This window comes from Thamnophis elegans, chromosome 8 (assembly GCF_009769535.1).
Source record: "Thamnophis elegans isolate rThaEle1 chromosome 8, rThaEle1.pri, whole genome shotgun sequence".
In the NCBI taxonomy this organism is placed as follows: Eukaryota; Metazoa; Chordata; class Lepidosauria; order Squamata; family Colubridae; genus Thamnophis; species Thamnophis elegans.
The window spans coordinates 41,994,590-42,016,888 of NC_045548.1; the positions used below are offsets into that span (position 1 = coordinate 41,994,590).

General features: G+C 42.9%; 1 protein-coding gene across 1 annotated transcript in view; it reads left to right on the top strand.

The window, feature by feature from the left end:
• The window catches only part of CHD7 (chromodomain helicase DNA binding protein 7), a 206,345-nt gene that overhangs the window by 56,225 nt on the left and 127,821 nt on the right, over positions 1-22,299 (top strand). The window contains 1 exon segment of the mRNA XM_032222540.1: positions 5,025-6,850. Within this exon segment, the coding sequence (XP_032078431.1) occupies positions 5,189-6,850 (1,662 nt within the window). The 5' untranslated portion in view covers positions 5,025-5,188.

A 22,299-nucleotide genomic window follows, 5' to 3' on the forward strand; every position in this document is an offset into this window, starting at 1 on the left:
ATGTAAAGGATCAAATCGCATGCTGCAAATCACTTCAGAAAGATTTGAAAGAGGTTCAGTTATCCAGTTTTCCAATTTCTTGGTCATTGTTAAAGTTTTCATATGTGAATAAAGGGAGAAGGAGAGTCATGGGCCTCTTTGATGCTTACACACATAATGAGCCAAAACTCATTATGCATCTCAGCCTCATGTAAACAATGTCATGCAAGCAAACCTGTCTGTTCAGGAAACAAAATGGTCAAGAGTGGTTTTGCCTTGATCTTTTGGATATAAATGTGAAATTTACACCTTTTTATTTTTAAAATAAAAAACTTCCTGCACTGGATCACAGTTTCTCTATAGGGTTTTTGCCTCATAATTTGGAAAGTTTCTCACCCCCACACCCCTCATCTCTGGTGTCTTAGAGATACATGGAGAATATTTCACAAATGAATACTGCTATATCAGATCTCAAAATTGAACTGTATTTTGACTAATTCATACATACATACTTTATATGTGTTCCATGGTTTTAACCACCATTCAACTTCTTACTCTCAGGGAGTAGTAAAGAGAAGATATAGCCTAAAAATGATTAACAGAGCAGTCAGATGTTAGTCCCAAACAGTTTATTTTCACCAGGTGCCTTATAACTAGCATTTTAATGGCAGATTATAAAAGCATTGGAGATATTAGATAATGTATGTAATTTTAGAAACATTTTAGAATTTAAATACTGTAATAGCTATAGAACCATAACATTGTTAGAAGGCATTTAGATCACAAACTAGGCCCTAATAGTTGCTTTGAACCATGTAATCTCTATAAACTAGAGGGACTTTTGAAAACCCTGCACAATCCAATCCAAAGCCATGTCTGCTCCTTTATCCTAGTGCCGTGATGGTGAACCTATGGTACGTGTGCCACAGGTGGCATGTAGAGCCATTTGTTAGGGCACACGAGGCGTTGTTCTGACAGCTCCAGCGTGCATGTGTGCACTGGCCAGCTGACTTTGGCCTACATTTTCGGCTGTTTTTTTACCCTCTGGAGGTTTCCCTCCAGAGAGCAAAAAAACCCCCCAATGTGCAAACTGGAAGTTCAGGAACAGTCTTCCGGTTTGCGCCTTGGGCTGTTTTTCTCCCTCCGGAGGCTTTAGGAGGCTTCCCTGAAGCCTCTGGAAGGTGAAAAATGGTCCTATGGGCAATCCGGAATTTGCTTGTAGGGCCGTTTTTCACCCTGAAGCCTTCGAAGACCTTCTGTGGGGGGTGCGGGGAGGCCATTTTTGCCCTCCCCAGGCTCCTAGAAAGCCTCTGGAGTCTGGGGACGGCAAAAAAGGAGTCCATTGCATGCCAAAAGCAGGGGGAGAGCAGGGGTCATGCGTGCATGCTCACACGCATAGAATTATGGGTGTGGGCACACCCGTGCACGACCCCCCTGCGCTCCCCCCACCTTTGGCACACGATGACTGTCCTAGTGACTACCAGCCTTGTTTAAACCATACAGCAGACCCTCTGGAATAATCCCAAATTCCTTCTGGGACCTAATCAGACACACTAGTCACCTAATTAACTAAGTGATTAACTAATTATTTGACTAATATTAGTCTAGCAAGATTTATCTTTGATAAATTCAATTCTGATAATTATCCCATTGTTTTCAAGATATTTAACAGACTGTTCTCTGCTCTAGACAGTAGCAGCCGAGCGGGTACTGGATCGTCCTTTATGGTTTTTAAAAATTAGAATCATTATCTATCTTTAAATTATTTATCACTTCTGTAGGATTTGCAATATTACATCCACTTATCCAACATCCTAACAAATTCATGTGATCATGGAGTTTAAAATATTCAAAGTTGTGTTTCCTGACCATGTTTATATCAGTCTCAAGCATACTGGTCCTGGTCCTGATTCTGTTTTCTCTTTTCCGTATTATAATTGAAAATTGAACAAAAAGAAGAAGTAACCATGCCTTTTCTTTTTTACTTATTAGCATTTTGCCATTTCTATAGAGCAGTTGGTATTTTTTCTTTTCTTAGTATCCTTTGCTACACTTGGCTCATTTTGAGCTTTCCTTTTTATTGAATTATCACCCGGCAACCTATTGATAATAACACAAAAAAATAACTATATTTCTAGCAGGTTATACCAAAAGTAACAACAGTAACCCTACCTGAGTTTAATAGTAGTAATCTTGTTAAAGCACAATCTTAATTTGTCCCATCCTGTAATTCACAACTCTTCTTGTGACAACATCATCTTAATTTGTTTTGCAATATACAGCAGCCCAATCCCCTTTGAATGATCACTCATCCATTTGGAAAACTTCAGGTTTTTTTGGGGGGTGGTGGTCATAGAATGACAATCACTCTCAGAATAGCCACAGGTGATGACACTTTTGATAATTCATTGTTGAGTGTTTCCTCTATACTTTCTTCTTTGGAATTGGTTGTACAGATGACACAGGGCTGCTTGAATAACAGGATCAGGTTGGCACACTGCCTGCACAGCTGTTCCACATGTCACTTTTAAACCTGCCCATCTGCCAACTGCACAATATAGGAAGCAGGTTCTGGAACCCCCACTAGAGTAGTTGGAATCCATTGTGATAAGCATGCACAAAGTCCAGTGGCTGAAACAAGCATAACTTCAGTGATTCAGCTCAAGAATCCCTGAAGTCCTTCAAGAAATGAATTTACTTCTCTTGAATTGTGAATCTGTGATTTGTTTGTACTTATGGTTTTGATATTTTTTTTAGCAGCCCCACCAATTTTACCTCCTTTTCCTATTATTCTTCTACTGTGGCATCCTACATATCCAAAATTTTATTTATTTATGTATTAATACTATAAGATACATAAATAGAAAAGAAAATAGTAGGAAAGATAGGGGATATGAAGGATAGGACATACATACATACATATACAGTTCTCAGTCTTATGACAATTTAATGATGGCTAAAAGTTACTACAAATCTAGAAAAAGTGACTAACAACCTGTACCCTTATTATTTATGACCCTCATGTCACCCCCACAATCGTGATTAGGACGCGTGACAGCCGACTTTCACTCATGACTCATGTTGCAGTGTCCTGTGATCACATGATCAAAATCTGTGATGGCAAAAAATATTGGGAAAACTTGATTTGCTTGATGACTGATTTGCATAACAAACATGGTGTTTTGCTTAACAACTGCCATAATAATTGTTATAAAATCAGGTCTGACTCAACTTGCAATCACACAAATTAATGATGGAAATTCTAGTCCCAATTTTGGTCATAGGTTGAGGATATAATAAAATGTAACAGTATTTATTAGCTGAATTATGAGCAAAGCAATACTTTTAATTTATGGGAATAAAAACCAAATATTTTCATGCCTTTCCCTGATGTGCTTTTATAGCAGTATAGGGCTTAAGCTTGGGACTGCTGTCAAGCCTGTGCAATTCTGATAATTCTTTGTTTAAATATTTTTTTAAAAGAAATGTTTACATAAGATTAAAAAACTATGGAAAGGAAAAGTAGAAAACATATTAAAGAATAAAGAAAAGTGAATAGTAACAAATAAAAAAGAGAAAAAGAAAGATATATAAAGAAGTTACTTCTGACTTTCTTTGGAGCAGCTACAAACATGATAGATTTAGACTTTTGGTAATGGAAAAGGACTAGCATCCTATAATATATTTCTTGTCTCCTTTATTTTCAAATTATAAATGTTTGTTTCTTTTGGTCTTTTTATGCCAATAGCTTTCTTTTAATCAAATTAATTATTTGATCACACTTACCATATTTTTGGAGTATAAGATGCACCGGAGTATAAGATGCACCAAGGTTTTGAAGAGGCAAATTTTTTAAAAAAAGTTTTTGCACTCTGCAAACCTGCTAAAAACTGCCTGTTTTTCGTGAAAACGGGCCCGTTTTTTTTTTCAAAGTAAGGGCATGAATAGCCCTTAGGAGGCTTGTAGAATGTTCCGGGGGGGGGGGGCGAACCAAAAATGGGCCCATTTTTTGTCAAGTGCATTATGAAGCTTATAGAGTGCTCCTGGGAGTTGCGGGGGGCAAAATTGAGCAAAAAAAATGGCCCATTTTTTGCTCATTTCTGCCCTCCCCAGCCCCCAGGAGCTCTCTGAAAGCCTCCTACACGCTATGCACGGCCATTTTGGTGAAGGGGCAGGGTTTCAGGAGGAAAAAAAATGCTGTATTCAGTGTATAAGACTCACCCAGATTTTCAGCCTCTTGTTTGAGGGAAAAAGATGCATCTTATACTCCAAAAAATACGGTAGGTAAAACTTTCCTAGTTATATAGAGGTGGAGTTGCAAATCAGAAAATTATAGTTTAAATGTTTCCTTTGTTGAAAATGTTAAACAATCTTGAATTCTCTGATGTGAACTTTGATAGATGACCAAAGACAAGGTGCAGTTTTTAGCCTCAGTTCTCTATATCTATAATATGGAAAAAATAATTCTAATTTATTTTTAATTGGTAGGATTATGCATGGAAATTCTTGAAAGTACTAAACTAGTAGAATTAAACTTTAGTCAGTTTTTGTTTGCAATTTAGTTATTTATCAGATCGGATTTACATGTTAGTCAAATGACCAATAAATTGAGGGAGATATATATTGCCAGATCAGTTTTTAGTTTATTGTAACATTTGCCTAGACTTTCTCTTTTATCAGATTACATAGCTCGGGAATATATGGTTAAGGACATGTTGTTAGTAACTAGAGCATTTTCAGGGTTTTGTTCAGCAGATGGGCTGTTTGCTTATATTCATGTATTATACTGCCTGCTGTGCAGCTGCTTCAGCTGTCTGTTGTGTTCTTTTGTTGTTCTCCAGGAATGGAAGATAAGAAAGTATAGGTAGTGGATTAATTTAAGATTCCTGTTTCCTGCCTTTTGAATTTTTTATATAATAAATTTTCCTACCTGGGTAAATAAAAATATTAAAAGCTTCCATGTGACATAAATATAAAGGTCTGATATCTATAATTATGACTTGGCTTTTTATTTTCAACCTATTTTTGTATTTTTTTCTTTTTAGGATTGGTAACAAGCTGCCTGACACTCCATGATCCACAAAATTAAGGAAATATGGAATGACATTAAGGCATTTGGTTGATGACTAAGGCTCTGAAGATAAACATCTTGGTGAGGTGAAGCACAAACTAGTATTCTAGTTATAAGGCACTGCATGCTGCAACAAAGATGGCAGATCCAGGAATGATGAGTCTTTTTGGAGAAGATGGGAACATTTTCAGTGAAGGACTGGAAAGCCTGGGTGATTGTGGATATCCTGAAAATTCAGTAAACTCTTTGGGGCAACAAATGCCTATTGATCAAGGATTTCCCTCACTACAGTCATCCCTTCATCACCCTACAGCCAGTCAAAATCAAGCAAAGTTGACCCACTTTGATCACTATAATCAGTATGAGCAACAGAAAATGCATTTAATGGATCAGCCCAACAGAATGATGAGCAGTGCGCCTGGCAATGGTATAGCATCTCCTCATTCACAATATCACAATCCTCCAGTTCCTCATGGTGGAGGCACTGGTAGTCAGATGGGAGTCTATCCTGGTATGCAGAACGAAAGACATGGACAACCCTTTGTAGATAGCAGCTCTATGTGGGGGCCAAGGGCAGTACATGTGCCAGACCAGATACGGGCACCATACCAGCAGCAGCAACCATCACCTGCCCAACCACCATCAACACCATCGGGACCACAGGGACAGGGACATCCTCAGCATATGCAGCAGTTGGGAAATTACATGGCTCGTGGTGACTTTTCAATACAGCAGCACGGTCAACCCCAGCAACAGAGGATAAATCAGTTTTCTCAAAGCCAGGAAGGTCTTAATCAGGGAAATCCTTTTATTACCACCTCAGGACCTGGCCACATGTCTCATGTGCCCCAACAGAATCCAAGCATTGGGCCTTCTTTACGACATTCAGTGCAACAGTTTCATCATCATCCCCCCACAGCTCTCCATGGAGAATCAGTAGCCCACAGTCCCAGATTCTCTTCCAACCCTCCTCAACAGGGTGCCGTTAGGCCACAAACACTTAATTTTAGTTCTCGGGGCCAGACAGTACCTTCACCTACTATAAACAGCTCAGGGCAGTATTCTCGTTATCCTTACAGCAACCTAAATCAGGGATTAGTAAACAATACAGGGATGAATCAAAATTTAGGCCTTACAAATAACACTCCAATGAATCAGTCTGTACCAAGGTACCCAAATGCCGTAGGGTTTCCATCTAACAGTAGTCAAGGACTAATACACCAGCAGCCCCTTCACCCTAGTGGCTCACTTAACCAAATGAACACTCAAGCTATGCACCCATCACAGCCTCAGGGAACTTATGCTTCTCCACCTCCCATGTCACCTATGAAAGCAATGAGTAACCCAGCAGGTACTCCTCCACCACAGGTCAGACCTGGTAGTGCTGGAATACCAATGGAAGTTGGCAGTTATCCAAATATACCACATCCTCAGCCATCTCACCAGCCATCTAGTGCCATGGGAATTGGACAGAGGAGTATGGGTCCTCGGAATATACAACAGAATCGTCCATTCATGGGTATGTCTTCAGCACCACGGGAAATGGGTGGTCACATGAGACCAAACGGTTGTCCAGGTGTTAGCCTTGCTGATCCACAAGCAATACAAGAACGATTAATATCTGGTCAGCAGCATCCCAGTCAGTCATCTTTTCAACAGCAAATGCCAACATGTTCTCCCATGCAGCCTCATACGGGAATTCATCATCAGTCTTCACCACCACCACATTCTCACCATCAGCCTTGGGCACAGCTTCACCAATCACCACAGAACACACCGCAAAAAGTGCCTGTCCTTCAGGTAGGGAATGTATTGAATAAAATTTAACTTAGTGAACCATTTTCAAACAAATTCGTTTGTCTTGTAAGTGCTTTATGAGGAATTGCATATACAATTCAATAATCTATTTTGATTGTGAACAAAATTAAGTTATAGTCATAATTTAACAATCACATATTTTTAGTCAAATGATTTTCTGCATATTGTTTCTAAATATTTTACTTTTTGTGCAGGGCTGTAATATAAATAAGCATTTCAACATGTAAAGTCAAGAAAAAGTTGCAAACGAACAGTTAAATGTGTATTATGACAGGGCCATAAATCCAAGAGTATTTCATGTTGGAGTTCATTTGCCAGTAGTAGTTTTTAGTTGCCCACCCTTGCACTTGTCTTTTTTTTAAACTGAAACAAACAACTGATACTTGAACTTTTTTTCTACTTAATTTTTTTTTAAAGTCATTGTTTGGGCTGAAGATGGTCCAATCATATTTCATATACCGTATTTTTTGGAGTATAAGATGCACCTTTTTCCTCGAAAAAGAGGGGGGAAATCTGTATGCATCTTATACACCGAATACAGCATTTTTGGCCTACTGAAACCCCACGTCCTTTGCAAAAATGGATGTGCAGAGGGTTTCGGAGGCTTGCAAAGTGCTCCTGAGGACTGGGGAGGGCAAAACCAGGCAAAAAACGGCCTGTTCTTTCTCATTTCTGCCCCTCCCCAGCCCCCAGGAGCACTCTACAAACCTCTCAAACCCTCTGCAGGCCCTTTTTTGTGCAAAAAAACAGGCCATTTTTGCCCTCCAGGCCCCAGGAGCACTCTTAAGAGCTTCTTAAGGCTCTCCATGCCCCTCTTTTTTTTTATCAAAAAACAGGCCGTTTTTGCTCTCCCAGCCCCCAACGGCACTCTACAAGCCTCCCAAAACTCTGCATTCCCCCCTTTGAAAAAAACACGAGACGTGCAGAGGGTTTGGGAGGCCTACAGAGTGCAAAACCCTTTAAAAAAAAATTACCTCTGCAAAATCATGCTGTGTCTTATACTCCTGTGCGTCTTATAGTCCAAAAAATATGGTGTATGAGGATGAAGGGGTAACAGAATAAATGATAAGGGGAAACATCAGTTATGAGGGGAAAAGGGAAGTCATACATTGAATAGGGAAGAGAATGGTTACAAGCCACATTAAGATTGAAAAGGAATCTATTCCCTGCATCAAGGGATGCAAAATTTCTAACATTTCTAACATTGTCTAATATTTGGCATATGAAATACACTGCAAAACTTTAGAAAATGTAAGCCTTGCTCAAGATCTGTAAAAAAGAAAGAAAGTTCCACACCTTCTGAGTTTAACTGAAAAAGCTACTCAGATTCAAACCTACTTTTATTCTGAGACTATAATTTAATGTCACTAATGATATTAATTTGATTATTTATTTGAAACATTTATCCTTTGCTTATAAATATTTTGTAATATAATAATAGTAAAAGAGATCATCATTTACAAACTAAAAATACATACTGTGTTTCCCTGAAAATAAGACCTGGTCTTATTTTCTTTTTCGGGCCCAAAATAAGCATAGGTCTTATTTTCAGGGGATGTAGTACCTGCTTACTTTAGGACCGCTAGCAACACCTTCCATGCCTTGACACTTGTTGCACCATTGTCCAACTTATTCAGCCACTTGCAGCCAGACGACACATGATTTGTTGCGCAGCCCATGCAAGCTGTCTCTGAGCTGTAAAGCTGTCTCTCAGTTGTTTTTCAGCTGCTAAAACTGTTTTAACTTCTGCAGGATTTTTTTTTTTAGGAAATAATGTTTAAAAAAACTACCATCAGCTATCCTTTTCCTTTTGGCTAAACTCCTCTAAAGTCCACCAACCATTTCCACTTAACTTTCTTTCTTTAACTCTTGCTTCCCTTCTGAGAGAGCAGAAAAGATTGAGAGCCAAGTCTGCGTATGGTATGCTGCCACTTGTCGCAAGAGGCTGTGTGGCATGTCGCCCCATGCCCTCAGTCAAGACTGGAGGCTGCATGGCGCATTGTGCTGGTGCTGCCGCTTGTGGCAGGGCGCCATGAGGCTCATTGTGTCAGTGCCGCCACTTGCAGCAGGACGCATCATGACATGGCGTGCCATTGCAACTCCAGCGCCACGCAGGCTTCTGCCACCAGTGGTAGCATAACATACACATACTTGGCTCACATTTTCTGCCCTGTTCAGAAAGGGAAGCAAGAGTGAAAGAAAGTGCAGTCAAATGAAAATGGTTGGTGTGCACTTAGAGGAGTTTAGCCAAAAGGAAAAGGATAGCTGATGGTAGCTTTTTAAACTATTATTTCCTTAAAACAAAAATCCTATAGAAGTTAAAATTGTTTTAATCAGCTGAAAAACAGCTGGGGGACAGCCTTACAGCTCAGAGACAGCTTGCATGGGCTGCACAACCAGTCATGTGGCATCTGGCCATGTGAGCAGCCGCAGAAGAAAATAGGCAGTTGTTGGGGTGTGGGTGGCCTGGTTGTGGCAGTTTTAAGGTAAGTGGGTGCGGGGTGTATGGGACAGCTTCCCTCCCCCTGCCCTAGCTCAATTTTTACGTATTTTTGGGGTAGGGCTTATATTAGGCAACTGCATGGAAAATCAGGCTAGGGCGTGTTTTCAGGGTAGGTTGTATTTTCATGGCAACACGGTAACACAGGAAAGGTGAGGAATTGCGGTGTAAATAAGTTGAAATAAAAAGGAAACCTTAGTCACTAAAGTTTCATTATTTTTATTATAGAAATGGCCCACTCAGAATTAACACCCCCCCCCCCCCAGCCTATCTGAAAAACCCACCAGGCAACATAATCACCTTAATGCCTCTGCTGCTTTTCGTCATGTTGGCCAGTCCTGAGGTTATTTCTTTGTAAGCAGTGGCTATATTTGGAGCTCTGTTTAAGAAAGTTGTCTCAAATTCTACATCTCATGGGACTAATTATAAAACTTATTTGTTAACTACAAAAACTGGTCTTCTAAAACAGGGAAATTATGCATGGACGAAAATGAATTTCCCATAGTTATTTCAGATACATGATTTATATAAATGGAACTCAGATATATTTAGCTTAAGAATTATATCTGTTTAAATTTTTTTAGTAAAGGTCTATCTCCTAAAGCGTTCCACTGTTGAATAGCTCTTACCATCAGATAACAGCAAACTGAAAACTGCCTCCTTATAATTCAGTTCATTATGTCTTGTCTTTTCCTCTGGAATACCTCTGAATATTTCTTCTCTCATCTTTTCATGTTATAGATCTTCATATACTTGAATATCATTACTACGCCTCCTTGTAGATCTTCTCCAGGCTAAATATTCCCAGCCCTTCCTCTTCCTCATATGGTTTTCCTTTATATCCCTCATCAATTTGATCATTTTTTCTAGAATTTCTACAATTTGAGTATGTCTAGAAAAAAACAACCAAGCTGATGAGGGGTATAAAGAAAAACCGTATGAGAGATGCAATGCCTGGAATTAGGTGCAGTATTCTAGCTATAGTAAGACCAATGCGAGAGAAACAGGAATTGAGATTCTTCTTGACCTATATGTATTCCTTCTAGAATGGCTTTTTTGTAATTACAGCTGCCCATTATAATTACCATGCCTCCTGTTTAATCTTTGATGTAAGGTTTTGCATTTGTGTCTCTTGGAATTAATCTTGCTGGTTTTTGTTTCTTATTTCAACTTTTCCAATATGCTCTTGAATCTTAACTGTCTTTTAAATTCTTTGCAATCCACCTATATTTGTGTTATTTGCAAATTCAATAAAGTCATGTATAAATGCATTGATTAGTACCTGACATATGCCATCTGATACTTCAGTTTGCAGAGGTTTTGATATATACTGGTTGGGTACGATTGTTCAGCCAACGCTGTATCCCTCTAACAACAGCATATTCCATTTCCTTTACTAGAATCTCATGGTAAGTTTCTTGAATGCTTTACTAAAGACATGGCATTCCTACTGTTAAGTAAACTAGTCATTCTATCAGGAAATAAAATTGGGTTACTTTGGCATGATTTATTCTGAATAAATCCATGCTGGCTCCTGCATTTTTTCCAGAAAAAAAATCTGATCTATGGTAATTTTGAAATATGCTTTCCAATTAAAGACTTTGCACAGGAATTAATATGCTTCTTTTGCTGAGAAAATTTAAAAGGGGTTTTACATCTGTTCTGTATTCACTTTCCAAATTTTTTGGATCACAATTCTTGAGGAATAACAAAAAGGGGAAATAGACAGGTAGTCCTCTACTTATAACTACAACTGAACCCAAAATTTCTGTTGCTAACATTGGTTAAGTGAGTTTTGTCCCATTTTATGACTTTTCTTGTCACAGTTGCTAAGTGAATCGTTGAAATTGTTAAGTTAGTAATATGGTTGTTAAGTGAATCTGGCTTTCCCATTGACTTTGCTTGTCAGAAGGTTGCAAAAGGTGATGATCAAATGACTCAGAAACAACCCTCTTAAATATGAGTCCGCTGCCAAGCATCTGAATTTTGATTACATGACCATGGGGATGCTGCAATGATTGTAAATGTGAAAAATGGTCATAAGTCACTTTTTTCAATGTTGTTGTAACTTTGAACAGTCACTAATGAACTGTTGTAAGTCAACAGCTACCTGTACCCATCACATCACCTGTGCACAAAATCCCACTGTGATGAAGACAGACAGACATCGTCTAAACTTTCTCAATTATCAAGCATGCATTAGCAATAATATATTTGAATATAGACATGAAAATGGCAGAAAAAGTCCTAATCGTCCATGGAGTCTCTGCCCTTGGAGTTTTTCTTGTTTTTGTTTTCTTTTTAATTTATTTCATATTATTTTAATTAATTTTAATTTTTGTCAAACTATGGACATGTGTTTATTCCAAGCACGTTTAAACAGTTACTGATGTCCATTACCCCCTAGAAATTGGCTCTTTGCTTCCACTACTCTTTCGGTGAAGTAATATTTCCAACATTATTTTTGAACTTCCCTATCAGTTTGAGTTATGCTCCCATCTTCTTGATTTTTGCTTACTGTTGAAAATACTATCTTCTAGAACCTTAATATATTTAAATATTTCAGTTGGGTCCCTTCTGCCCTCCACACTGCACACATTCAGTTTCTGCAACCTCTCCTGGAGTTATTTGTCCTCAGACTTTATACAGTTTTTGTTGCCTATCTCTGGACTCGATCAGTCATATCAATATCTTTTTTTAAGTGAGGTCTCCAGAACGGAACACATTTTTTCCAATATTTAGGTCTAAGTAAAGTCCTAAATAGTTAGATTAGGACCTTTTTTATTCAGTAGTGATCCCTCTAGTGATGCATCCCAGAATTTGTTTTATTATTTTATTCCTTAGCCATTTTGAAAGCTTGAATAATCTCTTTCCATGTGGATCTGCTTCGTTTTGTTAGTATGTGAAATTAAGGATATTATACACTATTTTGAATATTCTGCTAAATCTCTGTTCTTTGATGTTGCTAAGTAGACTAACTTCTTCCAATATGTTGGCTACTGTGTCATTCTTCAGATTTGCCGGCATGTTTTAGTTAGAACCTTTACAGATTTTTTTTGATGCAAGCTTGCTGTGTTTCTGGGCAATTGATATTCCATCTATTCCCATAGTTTTCTTGGACTGGGTAATAATCAGACTTTTATTAATAAGTATAAATTTTTTGACTTATGTGTAGAATTGTGCTATTTTTACCTAGTTTTAGGACTTTATCTAGTTTTAGCACGTTTGAAGAGAACTGATCACACTAGGTCATATTTATGCAGAAAATTGAAAAGCATTCAAAAACTTTTAGGCACCACTGAACATCTTTCCTAACTATGAAAGCAGTGCAGTTTCCTCTTTGTTTTTCATGTCTTGCATAGTAAATGCTCATCCCTCCCAGGAACCTAAATCCAAACCAAACCATGATTTTCCTCAGTGAACAGATGAGGAAATTATTCCAAATTAATCTATATATTTAGAATCATAAAACTAGAGGGTTTTATGACATAATATATTAGCTCACTTTAGTTGATGGGTGTAATTGGCATTTAGTAGCATTTGCATTGAGGGAACGGGGAAATATCAGAAATATCTTATCATCCCAGCCTTTTTCTATGTACATTGTAATGTTGCATGCATTCTCAAAATTCACAAGGAGTTACAACATGATGCCATTCGCATCATGCCTGCATTTTTTTTGCTTCCCCCATCAGGTGCTTTTTATGTTATCTACCCCTGTTAGAGGTTTTCAGATTCATGTGTTTTTTTTGGGGGGGGGTATATGTGATCATCTGTGAGATACAACATATTGATTCACATCTCCCACAACTAAAGCTGCTGTCGCATGTTATAAGCATTACTGCAGCACCTTTTTTATATCTTTGTACTTTAAAATGGAGCGACTGAGAGGAGAGGAGATGTATGTGTGCAGTGCATTTTATGTTTTTCATCATTCTTCTGCTACAGCACAATGATCAATAATACAAGTTATTAATAGCTTTGCCAATTAGCTCATTATTTGCCAAAACAAGCCATTCTTTCAGCTCCATTGCCATGCCTTCTTCTATAATAGTGACTTACTAAGCAGTAATTATAAGAAAACCCACTTAAAATGGTAACAAGTTGAGGAAATATTTCTAAATATTACTTTCCCTGTTCTTTCTGTCTCCTCCCAGAAAGAGAATTCACAAAGATCTTTTTCTTCCTGCAAAAACAATAATTTAATTACAGTGATTAAAATATTTGATGACTTCACAATTCAAAAGTACAATTTCACAGTTATGAATTATTATGCATGTATTTGGGTCGGTCTCTCTTTTTGGTCTCTGCTTCTCTAATGTACCTCCTTAGCCCAATAGTCAGTATTATGAATCTTTCTTAGAAGTCCCTAGGGCTTCAGATAGAGTCATACCTTTATAGTTTTCAGTAACCTAGTCTTGTCCTTAATCTCCACACACTATCCTGTAGGTCAGTATCCACCAGCTGACTAACCCCTCTCCAAATTGCCTTCATCTTGTCCAATTTTCAAAGGGAGGCATATGTACTGCTGTTCTTTTTGATTATGCAGCCAAACATTTCCAGGATTACAGTGGGTATACTATATACCAGTTCATTGACTTGAATTATGATTGTGGTAGATATTGTCATGAGGGCAATCTTTCTTCTATCATAATATCAGATGATATTTTCCCACTGAGCCTTGGTAATTGGTATTGAGAGTTTATTATATCTACTTTATCCTTGATCAAATGTTTCATTTCAAGTGCTGTGCTCTGTAATGGAGGAAGTGGACTGATGTTCCAGCTTCAAATGTTGGCTACACTTTCAATTGGAGTGGAGATCCGGACCCTTACTACCCTTCTGGCCTTCCGCAAAGTGACCAAGACCTGATTGTTTCCACAGGCCTGGGGCTGTTCAATTTGTCCAGCCCCATTCTAAGTTGTGAATGTTGCGATCTTTTAATGTTGTCTTGTTTTTGTATGTCCTTCCCTTCCCCTTTTTTACTTGTAAGCCGCCCTGAGTCTCTTTGAGAGTGGCGGCATACAAATTAAATAAATAAATAAATAGATAGATAGATAGATAGATAGATAGATAGATAGATAGATAGATAGATAGATAGATAGATAGATAGATCTTCTGGATCTTCTTGAGTCCAAGATGTAGTTGTAATTGGTCTGCCTCAAATTATTAAGACAGCTTTTTCTTAACGATGTTGAAGCATTGAGTAACTAGATGTTTCCAGCAATTATTAGAATGGATGTAAGTCTTTTGCTAATCCATAGTTCCCTCGTAGTTTTCATTTAACCCATCTCATTAAGTCTACTGTTACACTAGCATTCCATCTATTTCAGGTTCAATTTTCCAAGTTGGCATGATTCTCTTAGTTCATGTCACTCTTGCATCCGAGGTAAGCAATGAAATATTAGGAGTCCAAGAACCCCTACTGGTAGGCACTAGCTGAGATTTGAACCCGAGTCTTTCGTATCATAGGGCAGCACTCTAACTGCTATGTTATCCAGCCATTTACTAGACATGTTTATGACAGGTAGTTTGATTAACAATCCTAATTGGGATTGGAATTTCTATTGTTAATGGAATGATCATTAGGCAAACATTACATGACCTCACTATTTAGCCATGGCCGTTCTAGTATTCCCATTTGCAGTTGTTAGCCAGAACCTAACTCTAATTAGGTGAGTATCTCATGCTTCTCCTGCCCTGTCCTGCTCTGCTTGCTTTCACTTCAACTTCTCCCATCTGTGTCTCCCTCCCCCCTTCCTTTTGCACTCAGGCTGGCTACCCATGCAAAGGCCAACTGAACTTTTCTGTATTCGTCCTTCTTGGTATTGAGAGTTTGTAGCGCTGGGCTCATCATCACTATTGTCATTCCAACTGCTGGACTCTTGGCAAACGTTTCTCACTTTAGCAGCCTCAGCTTGCTGCAAATTCCCATATGCACATCTGATGTGCCTACTGGAGTACTGTGCAACAGAGACAGCTTGCTGTCTCCTTCCAGCTACTGGTCATAGGTCTTGCAAAATAGCCCTGATTTACAATCATCTATCCTTAGTTGCTTAGTCTCTTTTTTCAGTGTCAGCCTGCTTTTCATAGAATTCATACAAGTAACACCAATTTATACCAGTAAAACATCGATGGAAGTCCACATCCTTGTCTGAAATGTGCAGAAAGCTTATTAAAAGCAATTTTTAAAAATCATAATTTAAAAGATATATACCATCCTATGACATACTTTCATTCCTTCTTAAACTTAAGTTGCCTTGCCCAGCCCATCTTATTCAATAAAAAAATAAAAATAAATTACAATGTTTTATTTGCCCATCATTTGGAGGGAGTAGAGTTTTATTTTAATGAATCAAAAACTTCAAATCTGGACATCAATTTGAATGGGGTTACCTTCAAAGTAACCTGTATCAAATTGGACTTTCATTTATGTTTCAAAATGTTAATTAGTGTGACTTTATATGGATACTTTTTGTTGCACAGAGATTTATTTATTTTGACTGAAGTGACGGTGCTTGGATAACATCCACTAATTTGTTAAGGCTAACACATGTACCACATTACATGACAATGGCAGAAAACAGAATAACAAGAGTTGGAAGGTACCTTGGAGGTCTTCTAGTCCAACCCCCTGCTTAAGCAGGAAACTCTACCGTATTTTTCGGAGTATAAGATGCTCCGAAGTATAAGATGCACCTAGTTTTTGGGGAGGAAAACAAGAAAAAAATCTACCTCTGCCTCCCAGCAATTTGCTTCCTTGCAGCAAATAGCCTGTTTCAGTTTCAGCTTCAGCACAGCCTGATTAGCACAAGCAGCTGATTGTCAGTTGGCTCAGCCTCCCGATGATCAGCTGTTTCAGGCTGCAGGGATTGCCATAGCCTATTGCTGCCTCCATGTGTCCGGCCTCTACACACCCCATTCTCCATAGTGAGGGGGAGGAGTATCCAGGATGGGTTGACTTTGTCCTCTTGTTGATTGGACTGAGTCATCAGAGCTCTTGGTATAAGCTCCTGGTCCACCAGGCTCCACCCAGTTTTTAGACTCAGTCCACTCAACTGGATGGTTGACCATCCTGGATCTCCAACAGGTCGAAGATATTCAAGAAAGGGAAGAAAGGAAAATTCCAGTGTCTCCCTCCTACAGCATCCCAGGCGAGCTGGCAACTCCCTGGACTGTAAGGATCGGCCAAAAGTCCCCCAGGGGGCGGCCTGCCGCCCAGGCTTCTGAGTGAAAGGAATTTGCCGGGCGAGCAGGAGCTGGATGGCACAAGCCTCTGGTAGGCAAGCCCTGCTGCAAGGATGCCATTGGCGCCAGAGACTTCCCCATTCCGCGGATCAAGAGAAGGGACAGGCAAGGGTGGTGTGGAGTCCCCTCCCCTGGAAGGCAGCCTTGCAAATGCTGCGGAGCGCCCGCTCCATTGGTACGTGACCCACCTCATTGGAGGGGGCTCACGGGCAGAGCAAGGACTCCAGCGGCATGGGAAGCGAAGAAAACTGCAGCGGAGGCACGCGGCAGCTCTTTGGAGCACAAGCCGCTCAGCCAGAAGATTTAAAAGAGGCGCTTTCATCTCCTGGCACAGGCGCCATCTTGAAGCCAAAAGGGACCACGTGTTCCAAGATGGCAGTGTCCAGAGGCAACAGGAGACTGGCAGGACAAAGCTACCGGCAACAACAGCCTGCAGTCCCACCAGGTTAGTGACCACCCCTCAGGCAGCCCAGAGAAGGGGGGGAGGAAAGGCAAGAGACAAAAAGCACCTCTCCCCCAGGGCAGAGCTGGAAGCAGGGGTGGATCACAATCAATGTTCCCTCTAATTTTTTTTCAGTGTGAGTAGAAAAGTATAGTGTTGGAGCGGCATATTTTCATGCCTGAGCACCTGAATTTTTTTCACAGATGTCACCTAAGACAACAACGAAATCAGTGTTATTGAAACTCAAAAGTTTGTTTATTCAAGGTACCCGCTTAATTAAAAGTGTTATATAATATCAGTATCACTTAACAACGCTCCTGCTTAGCAACCAAAATGTTGGCTCAGAAAATCTGGCATTTGAAGCCCGCAAATCTTAAAGCTGTTGTTACAACACCCTCACACCCCTAATCCTTTAGGAAAAAAACACCAGGAGTCTTCAAACCTGACAGCTTTAAGACTTGTGGACTTCAATTCCCAGAATTCCTCCTCCAGTCATGTTGGCTCAGAAACTCTAGTATTGAAGCAAGCAAGTGTTAAAGCTGTCAAGTTACAAGATCCTTGCACCCCTAACCCTTTAGAAAAAAAACCTCAGAGGTCTTCAAACCTGACAGCTTAAGACTTGTGGACTTCAACTCCCAGAATTCCTCCTCCAGTCATGTTGCGGCGACGTCATCTGCGTGGATCTGCTCCATCTTCGTTTTCTTTTCACAGGGGGCAGGGCTGCCGCTGAAGATGCCGACGAGCCCCTCCACCACCAGAATAACTGCTGCCGCCTCCTCCTCCTCCTCCAAGAGGACCACCACATTTGCTGCCCGGCGCTGCGGCTGAGGTGAAGCCACCAAAGCTCCCGCTGGCACCACCTCCGCTTGGAGCACCTGAGCTGGGCACTGCATTTACCCCTGCCGCCGCCTCATCCTCTGCCGTGCTTTTGAGAAGACATGAGGCCTTTTTTTTTCCTGCTCCCGCGCCCTCTGCCGCCTTTCTACTGGCTCCAGTGCCCTCATGGCTCCTCAAAAGCACGGCAGAGGAGGAAGGGAGAGGGATAACGTGGGGGCCAGCTCAGGTGCTCTGCGTGGAGGAGGAGGCACCACTGCCACGGGCGGGGCTGCTGACTGGAGCTTTGGCGGCTTCATCTCAGCCGTGGGCGGCAAATCCAGTGCTGTTAGAGGAGGAGGAGGAGGCAGCAGATATTCTGGTGGCGACAGGGGCTTTGGGCGGTTATTTCAGCCGCAGCGCCGGGCGCAAGTGGCTAGGATTGGCTGCCCACAAAGGACCTCCCTGGGCTTGCTTTGCTGAACACAGGGGCGACTGCCTCTAGTTTGAGAGGCCGTGGCCGGCACAAACTACCGTCAGTCGCTCCGTGCTCATCAAAACAAGTCTGGGGAGGTCCTTTGCGGGCAGCCAGTTCTAGCTGCCTGCAAAGGACTTTCCCACGTTTGCTTTGGCAGAAATCACTGCGCGGCAGTTAGAAACTGCTGCGCGGGGTTTTCTTGCCATGTGCGCGGCCGCGTAGCCGTGCACCTTAGAGGGAACAGTGGTCACAATCCTCCCAAGCCATCTAAATAGGAAAGGAGGAGGCATTAAAATCTGGAACAGATTTGCAAGAGGGCAATTGGCCTCAAATCCATCCAGCGCCAGGGAAAGAAAAGAAAGGCTCCTGGAGGCCCTACAGCAGGTGGGACTACAGGGGAGACAACCATATTGCAGGCAAGAATCCCCATTGACACACCTAGTCTTTGGGGTCTCCCACAGAGGTGGCAATCCCCCTCCCTCATGCTGCCTCCCTGAGATAAGCCTCGGCCCCCCCCCCCCCCGACAGCAGGGGCCCCCAGCCAGCAAGCTCCCACAGGGGCCCCCAATTTTCAGGCATAATGATGCAGGCCTTCCAGCAATGCATGACATTGCTGCAGCAGCCACAAATGCTGCCTCAGTGGCATCCTCACCTAGGATACCAGAAGGGCTGGAAACCCAGGGGGAGGACAGCTTTAGCTCCTCGGCCTTATCACGAGAGGAGAGTGAGCTGGATTGCGAGGAGGGGGAAGTCAGGGAGGATGAACTATCCAATGACATAGGCTTGCCCCCTCCTAAACTGACCTTCACCGGGTTGTTCCAGCCTTTGTTATATAAATCGCTCCTTTTTAAGGGTTAAGCAGCTGCCAGGCTTGGGAACAGAGCAGCAGAGGCACCACCTCAGCAGCAGGGGTTTACTGCGGAAACCATATTTGAGGAGCAGGCCATTGAGACAGACACGGTGCCAACTCCCAGGGCCTTTCTTGAATTGGTCAAGCGCCAAGGGGCCACTCCCACGTCAGGCCCCACACTCACATCCACAGACAAGGCCTTCTTCAATGTGGATCAAGACATGGAGGGGGTGCTATCCCACCCACCAGGGGCACCCCGGCATTGGCACTGCATACACCCCCGATTTGCCAGGGAACCTGAGGAGGCTCTGACGTTGGAAGACAGGAAGGCAGACCTTACCCTCTGAAGAGGGCATCAGGCAGCCGCCCGGGAGGTGAAGGCCGCCACCACCGCCTCATTGTTCAACAGGTCTCCTCTGCTCTGGCTGCAGGAGTTGCAACAACGCATCCCCATTACCGAGGTCAGAGCACACCAGGACATCAATAAGCTGGGGGCGGTCATCCAATCCGCGGTGGACGCCTCATTGTCCGCAGCCAGGTTTGCCTCCGGGCAATTGCTCCACCGTGGCATCTCGCAGGCTGCTGTGGCTGAGACAGTGGCAGGCGGAGGTTTGCCATAGGTGGCGCCTGGCATCCACTCCTTTCACAGGAGATGTCCTTTTTGGACCTGCCCTGGACCCCTATCTGGTCGAGAATAAGGACTAGAGGAAGGGGCTCCCCACAGCCCCTAAGAGCGGACAGTTCAGGACGGCGCCTTATTCCAGACGGCCCTGTTCCCGTGGACAAGACTTCAGGTCCTCCTTCTGGGGTCAGGATCCCTTCAGGGGTTCAGAGGCGGGGTACTCAGGTGCCAGGCATTACCAGGCGGCTCTTCTGGCAGGCAGAGATGCCAAGATAGGCAGCAGAGGGGCAGGCAGCAGAGGGGCAGGCAGCAGAAGCGGCCCTTCCAAGGGAGGATGCGGAGGGGGTGCCCCTTCCACAAAAACTAAGGCCAGAACAGAGTCACCCCCCATAGGGGGGCGGTTGGCATACTTCGCCGACTGCTGCGACCGCGCCTCTTCAGATAAATAGGGGCAGAACACCATGAGGCGCAGCCTGGCTCTGGAACTCCTTTCTAAACCCCCGGGGTTTTTCCGGAGCTGCCCGGTTTCAAATAAACCAACACGGAGATTACTGATGCAGGAGGCTATACAACTCCTGCTGGACATAGAGCCATCCAGCCAGTACCTCTAGACAGCAGGGCCAAGGGCATTACACCATCCCTTTCGTAATCCCCAAGGCATCAGGGGGATGGAGGGCAATTCTGGATCTGAAGCGGCGGGACCACTTCAACCCTTACAGGAGGTTCAAAATGCATTCCCTCCACTCCATCTTGGAGGGAATCAGACAGGGAGACTTCCTCACTTTTATAGACCTCACAGAGGCCTATTTACACATTCCTATCATTAGGGATCACAGGAGGTTTCTCAGGTTCTGCTACCTGGGGCAGCACTTTCAAAACCAGGCCTTGCCCTTCGACTGGTCTTCCTTCCTGCGAGAATTCAAAGGTAATGGCTGCCTTAGCAGCGAGGAGGCAGATTCCAGTTAGGATTCTGGGCTACCTAGATGACCTGCTCATACAGTCATCCTCCTTTGAAGGGGCATTAGGGATCTAGATATCACCTTGCCAATCCTGAGGGAGCACGGGTTCTCGGGGAATCCGGTTAAAAGCCAACTCTACCCTTCCACCAGGCTCATTCACCTGGCTCTGACAGACTCAGAGGCAGGTAAGGTCTTCCTGTCACCCGAAAGATAGTGCTCACTAAGATGATTAGTCATCCAGGTAATCAAGGGAGACAGGGTGCCTTTAGCCACGTGGTCTAGATGGCTAGACACCATGGTTTCAGCCATTGTCATTATCCCTTGGACTTGTCTCTATATCAGAGACCTACAATGGTTCCCTTGCCGTTCCAGCGAAGGCACAGGAGCTGCTCCCAGGCCAGGGTTTTTCTCCCGGCAAGGTTCCCCGCTCACTGATCTGGTGGACGTCCCTGGCGATAATCAGGGCAAGTCTCAGAACGCCAGACTGGGTGACGGTAACCACGGGTGCCAGCCTGTTCAGGGGGGGCGCCCACCTACAAGACCAGATAGCGCAAGGACAGGGACCAGTGGAACCAAGACAAAACTGACTCACAATATCAACTGATTGGAATGCAGGACAGTTCGCTTGACCCTAGAAAAATTCACCACTCTGTCAGGACAGACACATTCCAGCCCCCACAGACAATATTGCATCCAAAGGCCCACTTAAACAGACGGGGGGACCAAGTCGAAGGCCCTCATGCGGGAGGCCAAAAGGCTGGGTCAGTGGCCGAGAGGAATGTTCTCTCTCCTTAAGGGCGGAACACATAGCTGGGGGTGGACAACATCAGAGCCAATTGGCTCAGCCAGGCAGAAGTGGACAACTCGGAGTGGAGATTGCACCCGGCAATCTTTAGAGAGGTGATGGACCACTTTGGCCACCCGGAAGTCGAGCTATTTGCCACCCCCCACAACACCTAGCTCTCAAGGTTTACGCCAGGTACCAAAGCCAGGGGTCAGAAGGGGCGGATGCCCTCCTATGCCCTTGGCCTCGGGGACTGCTCTACGCTTACTCACCCTTGCCCCTGATTCCCAGGGTCATCCAAAAATTCTTTGGGAGGGGGCAGAGGTGGTACTGATTGCCCCCTATTGGCCCAGGATGCCATGGTTGGCAGACCTTCAGTCGCTATTGGGGGACAGAGCGCGGAGGATTCCTCAGGATAGGATCTCCCTCAGGCAGGGGTCACTGGAACACCCGGAACCCCAATGGCTCCAATTGACCACTTGGCGGTTGAGCAGAGCATCCTGAAGGAGGAAAGACTTTCCATCAAGGCGATAGAGCCCTTAGTGCTCAAATTTCTTCAGGCAGGCCTGGACAAGGGGTTAAACCCTAACATGTTTAGGAGACAAGTCTCTGCCATTTCCTCAGTGCTTCTATGCGGTAGAGCCCAGACACTCAGTCTACAACCTTTGGCAAGGCAGTTTCTGAAGGGGGCGTCCAACCTCACACCAGCCACGATACACAGGTGTCCTTCCTGGG